Source organism: Rhinolophus hipposideros (genome assembly GCF_964194185.1).
Source record: "Rhinolophus hipposideros genome assembly, chromosome: 11".
In the NCBI taxonomy this organism is placed as follows: Eukaryota; Metazoa; Chordata; class Mammalia; order Chiroptera; family Rhinolophidae; genus Rhinolophus; species Rhinolophus hipposideros.
The window spans coordinates 55974978-55993727 of record NC_138057.1 but is presented as its reverse complement, the minus strand read 5'-3'; the positions used below and the strand labels follow the sequence as shown (position 1 = coordinate 55993727).

Below are 18750 nucleotides of genomic sequence, written 5' to 3'. Positions count from 1 at the left end.
GCTGTTGAAGAAAAATTCTCATGCTTTGGCTATCAGATGCGCACGTGACATTCTTTGGGGGGTTAAGATATTGAATGTAATTTCTTCTGGGGGAGAAAAGATTTCCTTAGGAAACAACTTTTAGTCTTGTTCAAGAGCTTAAACAAATCTCAGCTATTTTCATAAAATGTGATATTACAGAAATTATTTTAGTCTGGAAAAATGTAAACAGCATATCACCAGTTTGTACTTTCACCATAGAGAACCCTTAAAATCCTTTTTGTGGTGCATGTCTGATTCTTAATGGCACTGTCAGATGATGAGTCGTGAATCTGAACAGGTAAGTCTGGGGCCAGAATGCCAACCGAAGGGACTTGACCTTGGTCGGGTATTCATGGGAAGCACTGAAAATATTTCCTTCCTCTGGCAGTGAATGAGGAATGGCTTAAAGTCAGGGATGATGAGGTAGAGAGCATGAGGTAATAAAGTCCTTTACTAGAATGGTGGCCATGAATATATTTAGAAATTGACGCCACTGACAGAGCAGAATGGACAGGACCCGGGGAGAGGCCAGACATAAAGAATGGGTGGGGAATCCCTGGCTGGAATGCGAGAAGGCAGCCACCCATGAGAAAAAACTTAACTACAGGAGACAAAGCCAACATTAGAACTCTGATTTCCTGACTCCCCATCTGATTCTCTTCCTACTGTAGCTATTGCCTGATTGAGAATGTTGAGGCTGGTCTTTCAGACCAGTAGGCAACTTGATATGATGTAACAAGAACTCAGTTAAATTACTTGAAGGGTGTTGTTTTCTCTGTAGAGCATGGTTATACTGCTAACTATTATGTTAACTAGCTTTGATCTTGGGCAAATCATTTGCCTTTGACATTTTCCTTTCAATTTATTTCTTTAGTTAATATAGCACATATATTTTTCTTGTCTCCCACAGTAAATAATTTTTGAGGGCAGTGATGTGGATAATAATATATGGATCTTTTACCACTTACTGTTTATAATACCCAAGAAGTTTCTCTGAAAAATGGTGTCAAATTAATGAATATAAATAGCGAGAACCACCTGTTAGAAACAAAATGAAGTGTTACCAAAAATACAAATGGAACCTGAACTGTTCACATGAATTTAGGCTATCAGGGAAGCACCTCTACATTTTTTTACGCCTCTGACTACTTAAGAACATTGTCTAACATTCATAAGTACTGAGAGCCACAGCCACATTATACTTTGTTACAAGAGAAGAAAATGTCCCATTTCACAGGAGAACCTTTCCCCAGGCTTTTCGTTATCCTTCCTCCCAAAGATTTCATATGGCAGCAATGAAGGGCAAAGGGGACCCTAAAAAAGACCTTTCAGTCTTAAAGTTGACACACAGTATGGCTTGGCTTTGTTTCAATGGCTTGGTACTTTCAATGAAGAAAAATGTACACTATATTTTTATATTTCAGGTTTCCTCAACCTCTGGTGATTGATATTACCAGTGTTCAGTCCTTACTGCTGCGTAAACTAGTTACGGCACTTACGGGCAGGCAGGCAGCTCACACAGGGTTTTGGGACTTGTGGTATTCTCCCTCTACTGCGCGCGCCTTCAGTATAACCTAACAGTTCTTGCTCCAGCAACTCTGCCAGCGTGCCCTCTTTCTGGGCATCCTTAGGTCACTGGCTTCAGCATAAGTGGTAGGAGAGCAAAGCCAGCAGAAGGAAAGCAAAACTGAGGAAGGAATAGAGGAGAGGTCATAATGACAGAGAGTAGAGTCTGACTAATAAACACTGAGATGGCTTTTTTTTTTTTTAACGTAGTTTGCAAAATGTCTTTGGAGGCAATTCCAAAAGAAAAGTTTCAAAAATGTTCTAAGTAATAGTAGCGTCATCACAGGAAGCGCATGGCTTCCTAAAGGTACCATTTGAAAGGATAATAACCACTTGATTCTATGAGTTATGATAGATTTGTCTTTAAAAAGTTTAGTTTTTAATTAAATATAAAAAGCACTGCTTAAATGATGGCTATAACCCATGAACATAAGGAAATTTGTAGGATGTGTGAGTGGGCTAGAAACACTTTTCATTTTAGAGTCTAACCACTCATGTGCTTCTGCATTGGCCCCATAAAAAACTTTGAGGAAAAAAAAGATTGAAAAAAGAAATGCAAACCAATGGCACATGTAATTTCAAAGGAAACCTGTCTTACAGAGTATGTGGGTATTGGGGTGAAACAGCATGAAAGGCCCACCTCAGTTTTAAATACAGAAGCAGCATGAGAGTAACGGGAGCTTTTGCAGTTCAACAGACCTAGTTAACATTTCGGCTTCCCCCATGGGTACCTGAATAACCCTCTGCAAATTACTTAACTTCTTTGAGACTCAGTGTCCTTATCTGTATGTCCGGTGAAGTGCCTGGCAAACAGAAGATATTCAATGAGAATCAGTTCTCCTATAAGGGTGTTTTGTTTTATTTTCAAACTAAGGGTCTCAAGATTATGAAATCAATTTAGTTAGGTTGCAACCAGCATATTTTAAAAACTGAAAAGATTAAAAAAAGTGCACTATACATAATGGTAAGTATTGTTCCATCATGGATATGCTGAGTTTTGATGGAAGTGCATTTTTTACTGTGGGTTAGACCAAAAAGTTTCAGTCTCTGCTCTACAGAGAAGTTATCAGATTATTATACCCAAAGAGTTTAGTAGTTCTGCCTTTATGCAAATGAGCCTCTATAAACTTGAAGAACTCATTCAAAGTCTTCTTTACTTTTTAACTTGTTGCAGTAAAAACATGAATCATAGAGATGAATTTACTCTGATAGTGTAGGGCATTAAATTCAATTTTAAGATTGGTTTCTGTGTCATATTGACTAATTTATACTCCTAACCACTTTGTAGATTACAGGTATATCATTTATAGTTGATTAAACACTTCTAGAAATTTCTACAAAAAGTTAGCTATTAGGTTCCAGTATGGGAAAATGAGATACAATTTCTAAATAATTTTAAATGATAAAACTTCTTTAAAGAACTGTAACTTGCCTAATCATGAAGACTGCTAGAGGAATATTCTAATCCTGTTGAATAATAAAAATCAAAGGCCTGTATGAGCACTTACTGTTGCTCATCCTGTTGAATAATAAAAATCAAAGGCCTGTATGAGCACTTACAGTCATATCCCACACTGCCTCAGTAAAAATGAGAGACCCAGATAAAACACGAGCTTCAATTATAGGCCTCGTCTCTCCTTCAGGTCCCGATGCAAAACCAGCCTGACTCCCTGGTTGTATTAAGATCATGGGCTAAAAGGCATAGCCACTTTGGGGTGGGCAGAGTGGGAATCACACGCTGTGATGAGGACTGGGACATGTTGGAGGTGGAATACCAGTACGTACAGAATTCAGTGGTACAGCTGAATCGTGAGGTAACTATAGCTCCAATTTATAATTGTAGCTGACCAGGCCAGACTAGTCATTATTAGCATCGTCTGTGGGACTGAAGTTTACAACTCTTGTTTTAAATATGCACCTCAGGTGATTCTGATCCTTGTTCTGGTTTGAACACCCTGTGCTAAAGGGACAGCAGGGATCGGAAAATGGAAAAGGTGGAGTTCAAAAGTAATTATCCCAACCTTACCATATCAAATACTGGATCAGAATCTGACACTTATTCAGAGTACTTCCTTCTTGATATTACATCAAAGACACAGGTCATAGCAAGACAAGACTTGGTATTTTCTAGTTATTTAATGACAGTAAGAAATGGTGCTTTTCCTCTTTGGAATTCATTGGTGAGAGTCAAAAAGCATGAAAGAGAAAGGTCTCTTTAGACACTGAAGTAAAAAGTAGCAATCAATAAAAGTTATTAAGAGTAAGCAGCAAAACAGAACGACAAACCATTCAACTGCCCGATTAATCTGGCTCCTGAGCAGAGAAAACTCACACCTTATGTGGTAGAGGTACCCATTCCTCTATCTTCAGAGAAAAACAATAAGGCAACAGGTGGTTCCTTCCTATTTCAAATGAGCTGGGGTACAGGATGAGGCTACCTGGAATCTTAAATTCTTTTTTCTAAATTTAAAACCTTTTTGCTATTTGGATAATTTGGCTGGGCTGTGGCATGCGTCCTGTCAGCGTCAAGGGTTGGGATTAGCACCACAAATCCTTCCTCGGGACCAAGTCTTGGCACCAGGCTCTGTGCATCACCATCTTGAATGTGAGGAAAGGCAAGCATGAATGCCATTCTTGGGAAGGAATAGCGGCTGTGTAATGTGAAGGACAGCAGAGGAGACAGCAAGCCTGGGGAAAAGGATGGGAGTAACAGAAGTGAGGTAGAAAGCTAGTTCTTAGCTTCACCAAGGGCTGGTGGAAAGACTTGGGGTCAGAGAGTCCCCATGTGGCAGGTACATCAGCTCCTTGAAATTGGAAGATGCCCTAAGAAATGATGTGATGTTCCCCTCCCCCGCTTAGTTTTTTAGCTCCAAGTCTAACAATGTTGGAAATATTTGGAGATCTCTCTCTCTCTCTTTCTTCATAGAAGTTATAGGAAAGGATGAACAGAGATGGGAGACAAGACAAAAAAGCAAATTGTGAGAAAAGCTCTCATTAAGTATGGGTAAAATTCACCCCACAACTCAGAGAAGTTTTCAAAATTACATGGGAAGGAAGGCAGAGGCTACTAGATCTTTGAGGTATTAAGAGACAGGCTGCCAGAGCAAGCTTAGTGATTGCCTTAGTAATGTTGTCTCCTACCACTTGAGAGTCTTTATTTAAAGAGAGGCAGAGGAAAGGTTCAGAGAAGGAGTCAGTGTCACAAATTAAGATACTGGAAAGAGAAGTTGGGCCTTTCTTTCCAGTTTCTTACACTATGAGTTTCACTCACCAGAAAATATAGATGGATCAAACTGCAATAGGGTTCACCAAACGCACTCCATGACCTAGTTCACTGTGCCCCTCAGCAGACCCTGATTTCCCTATTTGATAAGAAAAGCTCTTGAACTTTTCTTTGCTAACAGGCCTAAATACTCTCCTACGTTTAGGAGACAGATAAGCATATGAATAATATGCGAAGCCTTAGGGTCTCCAAATCAGGGTTAGGAAAGAAACTATTTTTCCATAACCCAACATGTCCACCGCACATCTCATATCCTTATCGAAGTTCATGGGTTCAGTTTTCACATTTCCAGGCAGAAAATCTGCTCCCTTTCCAGTCTTTCAACTTCACCTGACAAAAGTCATACACCCTCCGCCCCGGCCCATTTCTAACATCTCCATTAACACCCCAGCAAACGACAACATGTCTCCACTTAGCCCAGTTCCATCCCACTTGCATCTATAGTCACTAGCTGGACACAAGCACGTTCCAATGCTGACTGAGTGCCCACCAGCAGCGAAGGTCCTCATTCGGATGGACGTGTTGGCACCCACAATCCCGAAGTTTGGTTTTTAACTGCATTTTTTGTCAGTTTGGCTGGGAAGATCTGGACAGCTGGAAGTGAGCTTCTCCATCATTTTCTGTTTCTTTCTTTGTATCAGTTTTCCACCTGTGAAGCCCAACACCCCACCACCAAGTGCAGCTGCAATTCCTGCCACTTTGAAGCCTGCAAGGAGGCCGAGCGGCCCTCCCACCACGCCTCCGATGAGTGCACCTGCCACAGGCAGAGCTGCCAGCTTGTATTTTGCAGCCTGTAAAAAAAAAATTCAATTTAGAAATTGAGTTGAGAATATCTGCCTGTGGTGATGTGCATTTTTCTCTCATTACTTCTGGCAATGCCTCTTTAACTCTTGGTACATAATTAACCTTAGAGATTGTATTCAGGGGCAGGGGGACAGAAAGTATTGCACGGGTACTACAATTACTCCGGATCTCAGAATTTAGAGAAATGGGCTACAAAGAGTGGACTGCGACAAATTGATTTTACTTGGAAAACAATCCATCTATTAACTATCTAGCTGGTTTAAACAGTTTTAGCAGCCACAGATACCCCCAAAGCTTTTATGTTGCACAGAGATTATTCTGTGCTCTGTACCTGGGGTTAAATAAAAGCAACATTCTATGGAGAATAGATTGTCCCACTCCACCCATGCTGTCACATCCTCAGACTTGTGACCCTGCTGGATTCTGGCAACCCTCTCTACTCCTCTCACCGAACCTCTGCAGCTATCCCCTTGTAACGCCAAATGCCTTGCATTCTGGTGAGGCTTTGGTTTATTCTCTCTTTGTAAAAATGTCTCTGCCAACAGAATGAAGAGTAGAATATTGGAGCAAAATATTACAAAAGCCATTGATTTCTTGCACTACTTGTGTCATTTCTTCCTTATTTCCTTAATTGCTGGTTCCCTCAACATTAGAGAGAGCAGATCAATCGGGTTAATACTGCAGATTCCTGGGAGCCAGAGGACCATTGATTTGTCAGCGGGAGCAGAATCTTACCTTCCCCAAGTTTCGGGTTCCCTCCTCAACATTCACAGCAGCGCTGTTGACATGGTCTTCAATGCCGTCAATCTTCTCCTGCTGAGACTAGATGCAAAGGAATTATGAGTGAGCGGTCCTGCTGGGAGCAGCGGAGAGCCAATACACACTATTTTAATTCCTGTAATCAGGGCCCGTGGACTGCAGCCTTGCAGTCTTAATAGCAGTTCACGAATAGCATCTGATAAGCCACGTCCTAAGTACAAATTCACTTGTATTGAAAAAAAGAGCGTGACTTAATTATTAGGCAATAAAACGGTGGCACCTTTACAGGAAAAAGCATCTCACGCTAAAATTGATTCAAACATGCAAACGTGTTATTCTCCGAGTGGATCTACTTTCCAGGAGAGAAATAAAATCCAAATAAGCATTTATATGTCATGTTGTGTTTGACAGAAAAAAAACCCACAAAATCCACCCAAGAAACCTCCCTATTTTCTTTGAAGATTCAGTTTAAAACAAGCAAATCTGCCTTAGGAGTAAAACACCCTTAATTTAATAAATACAAGTGACTATGTTTTAGGAATAAGAATACAATATGTGCCATGGAATCTTTCCATGGGTGATATGCAGTAATGGGCAGAGAATGAATTTACTGTCCTGTGTTTTACACCTATACAATTTTAATACATTTTAAAATCATGATGAATTAAAATGTTTCAGACCAAAATATTAACAAATCATTCTACATAAAATGGCAACACCTACAGTGACACAACAGAAATTGTGACTCACGAAATCTCTGGTAGAAGGAAGTTTAGGAGGAAAACCACATGTGCTTTTCCTTTCAGACGTGTGGAAGCCGCACTACAACATTTCTGACAAGTTACCAAACCTCTGCTCATACGCCTCCAGTCACAGAAACTCATTACTTGCCACAGAAACACATTCCCATTCTTAAATCAATTTCGTTTAGACAGAATTTACATACAACAATATGCACCCACTGTAAGGGTATATGATGAGTTCTGACAAATGTACAGACCCATGTCACCACTATCACAGCAGTATGTAGATTATCTAGTTTTTCTTTAATTCACAGAAAAAAGAGAATCCCTCTTTGACCCAGCTAAATGCTATCTTCTACAATGATTGTGAAATAATTCAACTTTAATCCAGAAGTATTTGATTGCTCTTATATAGCGGACCTCTTCACTTATACTGAAGCAGATACAACACGCTTCTAATTCCAATCATCATTTCATTTGAGAACATGATGCCCAAGTAACAGCTAATTCCCCCCACCACCAGTTGCTTCCTGTCAACATTACTGACATTCCTTCCCTTCTCATACGCCCAGTATGTACCTTCTTATTGCTGGACCTTTCAAGGTATCCCTTCATTCTTATATTTCCACCACTATCTTGACATCTCCAACACAATCCCCAAAAAAGTCTTTTATCAGTTTCCCTTCTAACATCTCTGTCAGAAACAAAGATGAGCTGTGATCTAAAACTACAGCAAATGTTTAAATAAAAAGTACAGTAAAAGACACATTGCCATTCCCCCCCCGCCCCCTCAAAATACTCCCCCTCGCTTCGAATACACATGTCCCATCGTTCTTGCCACTTTCTGAAGCAGTTCTGGAAGTCCTCTTTCGTGAGTGCCATTAGTTGTACTGTCGTGATGTTCTGAATCATTTTGACTTTGGTGAAGAGCCAGAAGTCACACGGTGCCAGATCCAGTGAATATGGTGGATGAAGACACACCGTAATGTTTTTAATTGACAGAAATCGCTGTATCAGAAGCAATGTGTAACACGGAGCGTTGTCATGATAGAGGATGAAAGACACTCACAGAAGAGGACTTCCAGAAGTACTTCAGAAAATGGCAAGCACAATAGGATAAGTTTGTTTGAAGTGAGGGGGAGTATTTTGAAGGGGATTAATGGCAGTGTCTTACTCTAATAAATATTTTAAATTTAAATATTCACTGTATTTTTTGATCACACTTCGTATAACAGTGGTTCTCACACTTGAGTATGCACCAGAATCACCTGGAGGACTTCTCAAAACACCGATTGCTGGATCCCAACCCTGGAATTTCTGATTTGGTGGGTGTCCAGTGAGGCCTGAGAATTTTCATTTCTAATGAGTTTCTAGGTGCTGCTGATGCTGTACGATGGTTCTCACTTTAAAAACCACTCGTGTAGCCATTAGGGAAATGCAAATCTAAACCACAATGAGATACCCGCTCACATCTGTTAGAATGGCTATTATCAGTAAGACAAGTAATAATAAGAGCTGGAGAGGCTGTGGAATAAAAGGAACCCTCATACACTGCTGGTGGGAATGCAGGTTGGTGCAGCTGCGGTGGAAAACAGTATAAAGGTTCCTCAAAAAATCAAGAATAGAATTACCATATGACCCAGCAATCCCTTTCCTGGGTATCTACCCCAAAAATCTGGAAACATTTATCCATAAAGATATATGTACCCCAATGTTCATTGCAGCTTTATTTACAGTGGCCAAGACATGAAAACAACCAAAGTGTCCTTCGCTAGCTGATAGATAAAGAAGATGTGGTATATATACAAGGAATATTTCTCAGCCATAAGAAAAGATGAAATACCGCCATTTGAGGCAACATAGATGGATCTTAAGATTATCATGCTAAGTGAAATAAGTCAGACAGAAAAAATTGAGAACCATGTTATTTCACGCATGTGGGATATAAAACTGAAAGCATAAAATTAACAAGATAAACAAAGAAAGAAACAAAAACTCATTAGACACAGACTAGTTTAGTGGTTACCAGAAGGTAAGGGGGGATGGAGGTGATGAACGAAGGTAAAGGAGGTCAAACGTATGGTGATAAAGTATGTAATTTTACTAACTAATGTTACTGTAATACATTTAATTTAAAAAACAAAACAAAAAAAAAACACTAGTGTATGTACATCACAGGATTAAGAACACAACCTTTGGTCAGCTGTCCTGTGTTCAAATCCCACAATTATCACTGTGTGACAATGGACAAATTAATCAAGCTCTCGAGGTGTCAGCATTCTCATCTCTCAAATGAGGATAACGATATTTATATCTCATAGAGCTGAAAGGATAAAATGAGATAGTGTCTGTAGAGTATTAGGGGGGAAATAGAAAGCTTATCTCCCATCTTTTCTATCAAAAAATATATTAAATTTTTTCCTATGGTAGTTTAAAATTCCAGAGCACTAAAACATTAGATCTCTCTTAGCATTCATTTATTCCTCAGACAATAAAACTTCTTTTAATGTTGGCTTTCTTTTCCCAACTCATAGAGGCATAAGTGCCAGCACTTGTCTGGATTTCTGACACCCTATCATTGTTTCTATCTGACACATGCCCAACAATTTCCATTCTTGCCTGGAAGTCTACCCTAGTAGATAAATCATAGATGTAAAACCCTATCATCAAACTCCTTATCTTGATGAGTTGAAGGGTAAAGGGAAAATAGTCAACGTGTCTCCTTTATCTCAGCCCCCAAATAATTCCATCAAGATGGCAGGGCCAATCAGGATTATTGCCATTTCTATACACCAAGAGTTACCTCAAGGCCTCAGGGAAATATCTTTTAAAACTCCTTCCTAAAAGGTTGGATATTGCAGCTTTCTGACTTTTTTTTTAATGAAGTAAAATTTAAAAATAATTTTATTTGAATTATTTTCATCAAAATCCTTTTGAAATTAGAGACAGAACCACAAGACAAAAGGAAGCCCGAGATTACTGATTGAACTATAATGCTCCCCATCACTGCCTCACCAGTACTTAATGAGCCCTGTCCCACCCTGGGGAGCACCCCACACCTGTAAGTACTTATTCTCTGACATAAGGAAGCGTGCTTAAATACGGGCATGGACATAAAGCAGAGGGTACACCAGCCCCTATCCTGGCATCAGCAGTCATGTCTCAGTTGTGCAGATATGCCTTCTTCTTCCCCTATTTTGCTTGGTTTGAATCCCGAACTTTGCCCATATCTTCAAATACTGCTTCTTGAGTAAGGAGGACCCAATGACATAATTAGAGTTAGGCAGCAAACTGATGTCAGAGTTGTCAATCACGGTCCATAGAATGACCAACCAGACTCCATTCAGAGGTGAATCTGGTCCCTTGTCCACTGTGTCCTTGGCTCTTTATGCCGGGCCTAAGCACACATACAGAACCTCCCCCAGTACAGGAAACCAAGCTCCTAACAACAGTGGTGGCCCTTCCCTCCATCTACCAACGTCCCCTTTTTGCTTCCGGTTTGCTTATGTTTGTTTTCACCTGCCTGGACTTCCCACATCTGACAATCCTCAAACTGTCTTCCTGACATTTTATACATTGGCACCTCCCATATGTTCTCTTTAGCCATGAATTAAACCATTTATGAAGGTCACTGCAGTGTTTCTCAGACTAGACTTATGCATAAACTTTTCCCTTTTTATTTATTTATTTATTTATTTATTTATTTATTTATTTATTTATTTTATTTATTTTTTTTTTTTGGTTGAGACCCCACTGGCCCATGTGGGAATCGAACCGGCAGCCTTCGGAGTTAGGAGCACGGAGCTCTAACCGCCTGCGCCACCCGGCCGGCCCAACTTTTCCCTTTTTAAAGGAAAAAATTCTCAAAAGACTCCAAGAATGTGTCTGTCAATTTCATTTTAAGAAAAACATTGAATTAGGTCCCATATCTGCCTGAAAAAAATAACTGAATCTTAATTAGCAGTGAAGAAAGTGTGATTCATTAAGTTAATATTTGTCAAATAGAAAGCAATTTGGGCATTTGAAGTCAAACCTAATGAAGAATTGTTTTCCCCTTGAATGCTTGTGTGTGGACAGTTATAGGCCCAGCATCCTCTGTATCAAGCAATAGTAATACATTCAACAAATCCATTCCTAAATCCATTTACATCAATAAAAATGCTCTCCCTTGAAGAATCTTGCTAGTAATTGTGCAGATTTAATAATGTGTGTGAAAAGCTATGGGTGTAAAAAGCTAATGCCAAAACTCCAGGTATTTTCCTTTATTCCTCACTAAATTCCAGCCAGCTTTCAAGGCCAGCTCTGGTCTTAGATCTTGACTTTTCCAGATACCACTGAGCTATCCTGCTTCTAAACGCCAAAGGCAGTAATCTCTACTCCTTAAGCACATACAATCACATATCCAGAGAAGCCCAGAAACAAACATGCAAATTCTATGATATACAGGCAGAATGCAGGATTATATTGACATAGAGTAGGCAATAAACAGAGGAGGTAAGTAGGATGTTGACATCAGAGGATTCAGCAAAAGGAAAAGAGACTACAGACTCTATAATGGGTATACTAAAATGGCTAAAGGTACTGTTGGTGGCAAAAGTAGAATTCTAGGGCCGGCCCGGTGGCTCAGGCGGTTGGAGCTCGTGCTCCTAACTCCGAAGGATGTCGGTTCGATTCCCACATGGGCCAGTGGGCTCTCAACCACAAGGTTGCTGGTTCAACTCCTCGAGTCCCACAAGTGATGGTGGGCAGCGCCCCCTGCAACTAAGATTGAACACGGCACCTTGAGCTGAGTTGCCTCACGGATGGCTCAGTTGGTTGGAATGCGTCCTCTCAACCACAAGGTTGCGAGTTCGACTCCCGCAAGGGATGGTGGGCTGTGCCCCCTGCAAATAACAACAGCAACTGGACCTGGAGCTCAGCTGCGCTCTCCACAACTAAGACCGAAAGGACAACAACTTGAAGCTGAACGGCACCCTCCACAACTAAGATTGAAAGGACAACTTGACTTGGGGGGAAAAAAAAAGTCCTAGAAGTGCACACTGTTCCCCAATAAAATCTTTAAAAAAAAAAAAGTAGATTTCTAAGCAAGGAGTCAAAGAGGGAATCAAATAAGGGAGGGACAAAAGCAGAAATGCAGCAGGGGTCAGTACAAGGGAAGGGGATGGGAAGTAATAGACATTATCCCATTTAGTCATCCCATCAATTTTACAAAGCTCTTTGTTGTCAAATGACTTCCTGAAGGTCACACGGATCATAGGAGAAATATAACAGGAGGAATCTGATTGAATCCAGTACAACCCAGTGTTTAATGCAGCCAGAGTAAAACTGGATTTAAAAAGCCACAGGGAATAAGGCAAAAGGTAGAGACAAAACTGGACCTGCAGCAAGGGTGACATGCTATTGCACAACTGGCCCAGAGTTCCTTAAACTCCCCTTGACTAGGAATAGGGATGGCCCCGTAGGAAAGAGGGCACCTGAGCAATAAAGGCTGAAGAGAAATGAAGCAGGGTGCCTCGGAGATGTTAATTCATTAACATCTATTGGACCACACCTGGATCTCTCAATAGCTTTGTAGATTCTTTTTTATTTGTGGTAAAAATATACATAACACAAAATTTACCATTTTAACCATTTTTAAGTATACAATTCAGTGGCATAAGTACATCCAGAATGGGCAACTATCACGACTATCCTGCAGATTCTTTTTTATACAGGTCTCTAGTCTTCATTGAGCTTAGCACAGTACTCTGCATGTAGAAAGTACTCCATAGATAAATGGTTAATTTGCCTAAATGCTATCATGTCCATGTGATGATAATGAGAGGATGTGGTCACTCTGGTTATGTTCCCAAGTCATTTGGTGCCTAAATGGAGCTTCTGTGAGTCCTGGACAATGTGGTCATGAGAACTCAGTCACCCTGGGAATAGTAATCAGGGGTTCTCCTTTGAGCTTTAGCCTAATAACATTCTGTTTCATGTCCTTACAGATTATTATAAATAGGACATTTGTATAGAGCTATGGCTGTAACCAAAGTCTTACTGCACAAATCCTCCCTACATTAGAGGTTAGGAAATGCTTATATAACCTAATCAGACACGTAACTGTCAAATGGCCACAAACCCTTAATTTTCCTTTCATGTGCCTATCCTATTGGAAGGGAAATGTATTTGTCTTGAATGAGAAGAACTTTGTACATGTTTAGTTTGGTTTTTAAGTCAACTTTATTGAAGTATAGTTTACCTACATTATAACTCACACATTTTAATGTGTACGTATCGATGACTTTTGACAAATGTATATAACTGTGTAACCATACAAGTATAGATTTTACAAACTGCATTAGATCACAGATTATGAGTTACAATAATTGAATAAATCTTGATTCTAAAAACAACAAATATTTTGGGGTTGTTTTATCTTTCCCTTTTATATGCAATATATTAATAGACTGTACAGACAACTTAACTCAGAAACTTGAAACATTTTGCTTCTTCTAACTTAGAGGTATCGAGAAAGGAAAATGCTTTAAACAATTTACTATATTTAATTTTAGGGATTACTGAAGAAAAATGCACAAACTAGAAAACAAGCAGAGTAAGGGACTAGTACTGAAAAGCCTAGAAATCATACTCTAGAAGGAACGCAGGAGAGAATCAAGGATTTTCAAGAGAAGAAAATATGGTGAGGTTGGGTCGGGTGAGGAAGGATAATGTTGATCTCAAAAGTTGAAAACTTATGTGGAAAAGAGACAAAACGTGGTTAGTGTACGGCCCCAGAGGACAAAAGTACCAGAGGGAAGTTATTATAGAACAGAGTTTATACGTGTATAATAACTTCTGAGAATCAGAGCCTACAAATGGAACAGCTGAAGTATGAAGGGTCCCTGCACTGTTTAACTGTTCAAAAAGAGTCAAAAGACCATCTGTTTGAGAGGTTGGGGCAAGAATAGAAGGATTAGGTTAACTGGCCTCTTAAGTCCTTTCCAATTCCAATTCCAATTCTGAGATTGTGTGATCTAGGAATCCTTAATGAAGCCTTAATGTTTCTTTGACTCTTCCATCTTTCTCAAATTTCTACCAAGTCTACCTCAGCAATACCTCTCAGCTGTCCCTAACCTTCGTACAGTACTCCCCTTTGTCATTGGGGGATACATTGCAAGACCCCCAATGGATGCCAGAAACTGCAGATGGTACTGAACCCTACATATACTACGCTTTTTCCTACACAGACACGTACCTGATGGCCTTTCTTTCACATGTCTGAATTGCCAGCATGATTACTCTTGCACTTTGGGGCCATTATGAAGTAAAATAAGAGTGACTTGAACACAAGCACTGCGGTACCGTGACAGTGGATGTGATGACCTAAGATGGCTACTAAGTGACTAATGGCAGGGAGTGTATATGATGGACCAAGGGATGATTTACTCCTATGTCCTGGGTGGGACAGAGCAGGTTGGCACCAGATTTCATTATGCTACTCAGAACGATGTGCAATTTAAAATTTATGAATTGATTGTTTTTGGAATTTTCCCTTTCAGATCGTGGTTGACCACAGTAAATGAAACTGTGGAAAGTGAAACCACAGATCAGGGAGGACTACTGTCCTTGTGATGCCATTGCTGTTGGTGAAACTATTGCAGTGGATTCCTAACAAGTCAGCCCACCTATAATAGTGCCCTCTCCCCAAGGCTATCATTCACACTAGGCTAACACATCATCCCCAAGGCTAACACAGGCTGGGTCACATCACTCTAACCGGCTCAAAACTCTAGGTTGGCTCCTTAGTGCCTACAAAGTAAAGTTCAAATTCTTTGACATGGCCTTGAATGCCGTCTCAATCTCGCCCTAACCCTCCTTGCTTTGCTTGCCCATGGTACCTTATGCTTTGATTATGCTGCAGAACTTATCATTCCTGAAAGACCATATACTTCTCTACTCCATATCTTTGTTCAGCTGTTTTCAAATGCATCCTCTCTCTCCACTTCTAGACATTTCACCCAGTTTTCAAGGCTCAAGCAAATGCAACCTATCTTATGAAGCTATCCTTAACACTTCCACCTCACAACCCCTGCCTCCCTCCCTTGAAATTAAATGCTTCTTCTTGGGCTCATAATAATACTTCTCATCTACCTCATTTTTGCATTTAATAATCATGCTTGAAATTTCCTTTTTGGGGGTCCAAGCTTATCTCTACACACTGTGAATCTCCGAAGGCAGAGAGCAGGCTTCATTTATTTCTATATCCAACCTTGTCAGACACCCACTGCCAAAGATCTAACACAATACCTTTTATATAACAAGAGCTTAATAAATGTTTATTGAATTGATCTGGAATTTGAGAACAGTTAGACTTCTATCCAGGGCCTAAGACCAGTCTTAAAAATTGTAACTTCTATTAAAATTCGAATCCAAAGCCTAGTGACCAATAAACCTCTTATCCTATTAAGCTAAAATCTTTGAGTCAAAAATAGTCATATACTTACATTCACTAGGAGAGAGAATTCTGTGACCAGTTCGCTAAGTTGAATTAAATCCTTAAAAAGAGAGAGAGAAAGAGGAAGTTACTTACTTTTATCCCTCACAGCTACCGAAAGGAAAAAAAAAATTTTTAACATACCGCTTCTAAAGTTTCCCATGATTCTGCAGCATTTTGATCTCGAGGAATTTCAGGCAATGCGTATATCTGAGTCATACTCTGAGGATCAGCTTCAGTTTCAGTGGTGTGAAATTCTCCTGGACAAACAGAGTCCCATGTTTAGAGTTTATCTGCTTAGTTAGAAACACAATAGCATGAATAAACTCCATAAAACAATTGCCATGTGAAATGCTTACTAACTGAATTCAAGCCGAAAATAACTTATTCTATATCATCTATCTATCTAATCTATCTATCTAATCTATCTATCTATCTATCTATCTATCTATCTATCTATCTATCTATCTATCTATCTATCTATCTACATCTATGGGCACATCATTCCCAGATTAACAAATGTTTTTTTAATTACTCCACAAAACTACCTCAAACAAAAAAAAACACAACAGGTTACAAATACTATCTACCCAATCTGAATAACTAGGGCTAGATATGGAAGAAGCACCAAAGGAAAACTTCAACCTGGCCAATGTTCCAGGAAGAGATAGGTTTCCAGTAAAAGTAGGTTTAATGCTTTTCATTGCTAAATCATTAATTGTTTCTTTGCCTATTTTAGTAATAAATACCAGACTCTTAAGGTGTTAAAAGTAGAGAAGTGATATGTTGTTAGCAGTGAAAATCAGTCATTTTTGTTAACAATAAATTTGTCATTAAACTAACACCTCTTACTACATGTATCTGTTTGTATTAGGTTGGTGCAAAAGTAATTGCGGTTTAAAAGGTTAAAAAAAAAAATTGCAAAAACCGCAATTACTTTTGTACCAACCTAATGTATATTGTCACTCTACTTCTTGTCAGACTCATTTTTCTGGCCAATGCCTCCACTGGTTCTCTATCTTTTCTGAGTTTTAAAGTCATCAACTCACTAAAGCTTTCCTCATTAAACACTGCTATGATGATGAATTACTTTGTGCTCCAGACTTCACCTTCAGGTCTTTCTTATTTCCTTGTATTGGTTTTATCGATTATTCATTCATTAAATGGATATTTATACAGTGCCTACTATATGCCAATCAGTGTGCTAAGATGCTGGGGATACAGTGGTAAATCAGAGAAACATTTCCAAGGAGTCAACTGGGCCTCGTCTGAAAGACCTGGATAAGAATCCTGGTCTGGCTATTTACTTGCTCTTTCACTTGGGAAGGTATTTCATCTTTCTGACTTATCTTCTTCATTTGTAAAACAAGATGATATTTACTTAGCACTGCGCTTGGCTTATGTATCAAGTACAAGTGGTTAATAAAGAGTTACCAGCACTGGATTGCTACTGCTGTTATTATTAATGGAGCTTCCTAAGTAATATGTGATACAGAGGTGTTAATAGGCAAGTTCAGTATAGTCTGATAAGAACTATGACGGCTAAGTACGGAATGCAATGTGAGCACAGAAGAGAGAGGTTATTTAACCTAGACTTATGGAGGGGAGAATGGTTCGAGAAGGTTCCGAAGCTATAGCTTGAGGATGAACAGAAATCGTGTTAGTGAACTGGGGCAAAGGTGGAGCAAGAAGCTGAGAATATTCATGTCAGGGAGAATAATATTTGCATAGGTTTGGGAACTGAAAGGAGTTTAGAATAGCTGAAGCACAGACAATGACAAGAGAAAAGCAAAGCTTGAGGTTGGAAATCTAAGAGGACATAACTCATGGCGCTCTAAACCATGTTAAAGAGTTTTGTCTTTCTCATAAGATCAATTTGGAACTATTAAAAGGAGTAGGAGACTTTTGGGAAGCTGGAGGGTGCCACATCCGATTTCAGATTTAGAACGGGAACCATAACATAGTGTGAAGAATAGATTAAGAGTGGAATTGAAACGCAAAAAAGAGCGTGAAAAACCAATTGGGAGGCTTTTCAATGTATCTGGTGCAAAATGATGATGGTCTGTCTGCTCTAGGACAGCGGCAGCAGAAATGGAAAGAAGAGCTCTTTTGTCCCCCTTACTTCAAGCTCAAAACACCTACCACTTTAATATTTTCTGATCACCCAGTATGTATTGTGTTGAGTACCAGGAATGAAAACATAATACAAAGTAGTTGCTCTCAAGGAATTTATATTCTAGAAGAGTTAGATACACAGAGACAATCCTAAAACAGTAAGAGAGTTCATTAATGTCTAATAAATATAGATACATATAATATTTTGTGGGAATTCCAAGCTGGGGGTGGCATCTGACCCAGCTTGGTGTGGTGTGCAGTTTATAGGACAGCTTCCTGAAAAAGGTGCTCTTACTAGACAAAGAAGATAGGAATATAAATTCCAGGTAGAGACACCAGCATGAAAAAAGGCTCTCAAAGAAGAAACAGTATAGCTTAAAATAAAATCAGCAGTTTGGTCTTGCCAAATCATACAGTAAAAGACAATATTACAAGTATAACACATTATAGATGGTTAGGAGGGGACTTTCAGGCCAGTTAAAGACCTTGGACTTTAACTGATAGACAGTGGAGAGCTACTGAAGGGTTATAAACAGGGGAATGAAAGTGACACCTGATCTACTCCCAAAAGCCATTATACCTCTAAGCTCATCTTCTTTCGCAATTTCTTTTTTCATCCTTGCTTATAACTGAATGGTATTTTATAAAATTGCATTACTATTTTACTTTCAAAATTTATGAATGCTTTACCTCTTGAGAAAAAATCTGTTTAATTTGTTTAGAAAGGGCATAGTCAGTTGACTAAAACGTAATTTAATAGGCTTATCGAAATTGACTGTGTTCTTTTTATTTTTAATCTTAACTTACCTGAATATATTTTCTCATCTTAATGGAAAAGCAAAAACATCAGATATAAAGTTTTACATTACAACATTATGGCAAGTGTCTGATATTGTAAAAGCTCTCTATGATTTTTACAAATGCTTCAGTCATTTACGCTGTGTCCTAAGTTATCCCATAGACACTTCCATTTTCACTTCAAT

General features: G+C 39.3%; 1 protein-coding gene across 3 annotated transcripts in view; it reads right to left on the bottom strand.

Moving 5' to 3' along the window:
- Positions 1-899: 899 nt before the first annotated feature.
- The window catches only part of STX17 (syntaxin 17), a 53071-nt gene continuing 35220 nt past the window's right edge, over positions 900-18750 (bottom strand). For all 3 annotated transcript variants that reach the window (XM_081067518.1, XM_081067519.1, XM_081067520.1), the window contains exons 5-8: positions 15797-15912; positions 15663-15713; positions 6410-6496; positions 900-5661 (exon numbers count right to left, since the gene is read on the bottom strand). In XM_081067518.1, coding sequence (XP_080923644.1) covers positions 5422-5661; positions 6410-6496; positions 15663-15713; positions 15797-15912 — 494 coding nt within the window. In that variant the 3' untranslated portion in view covers positions 900-5421. The remainder of the gene's footprint in view (positions 5662-6409; positions 6497-15662; positions 15714-15796; positions 15913-18750) is intronic.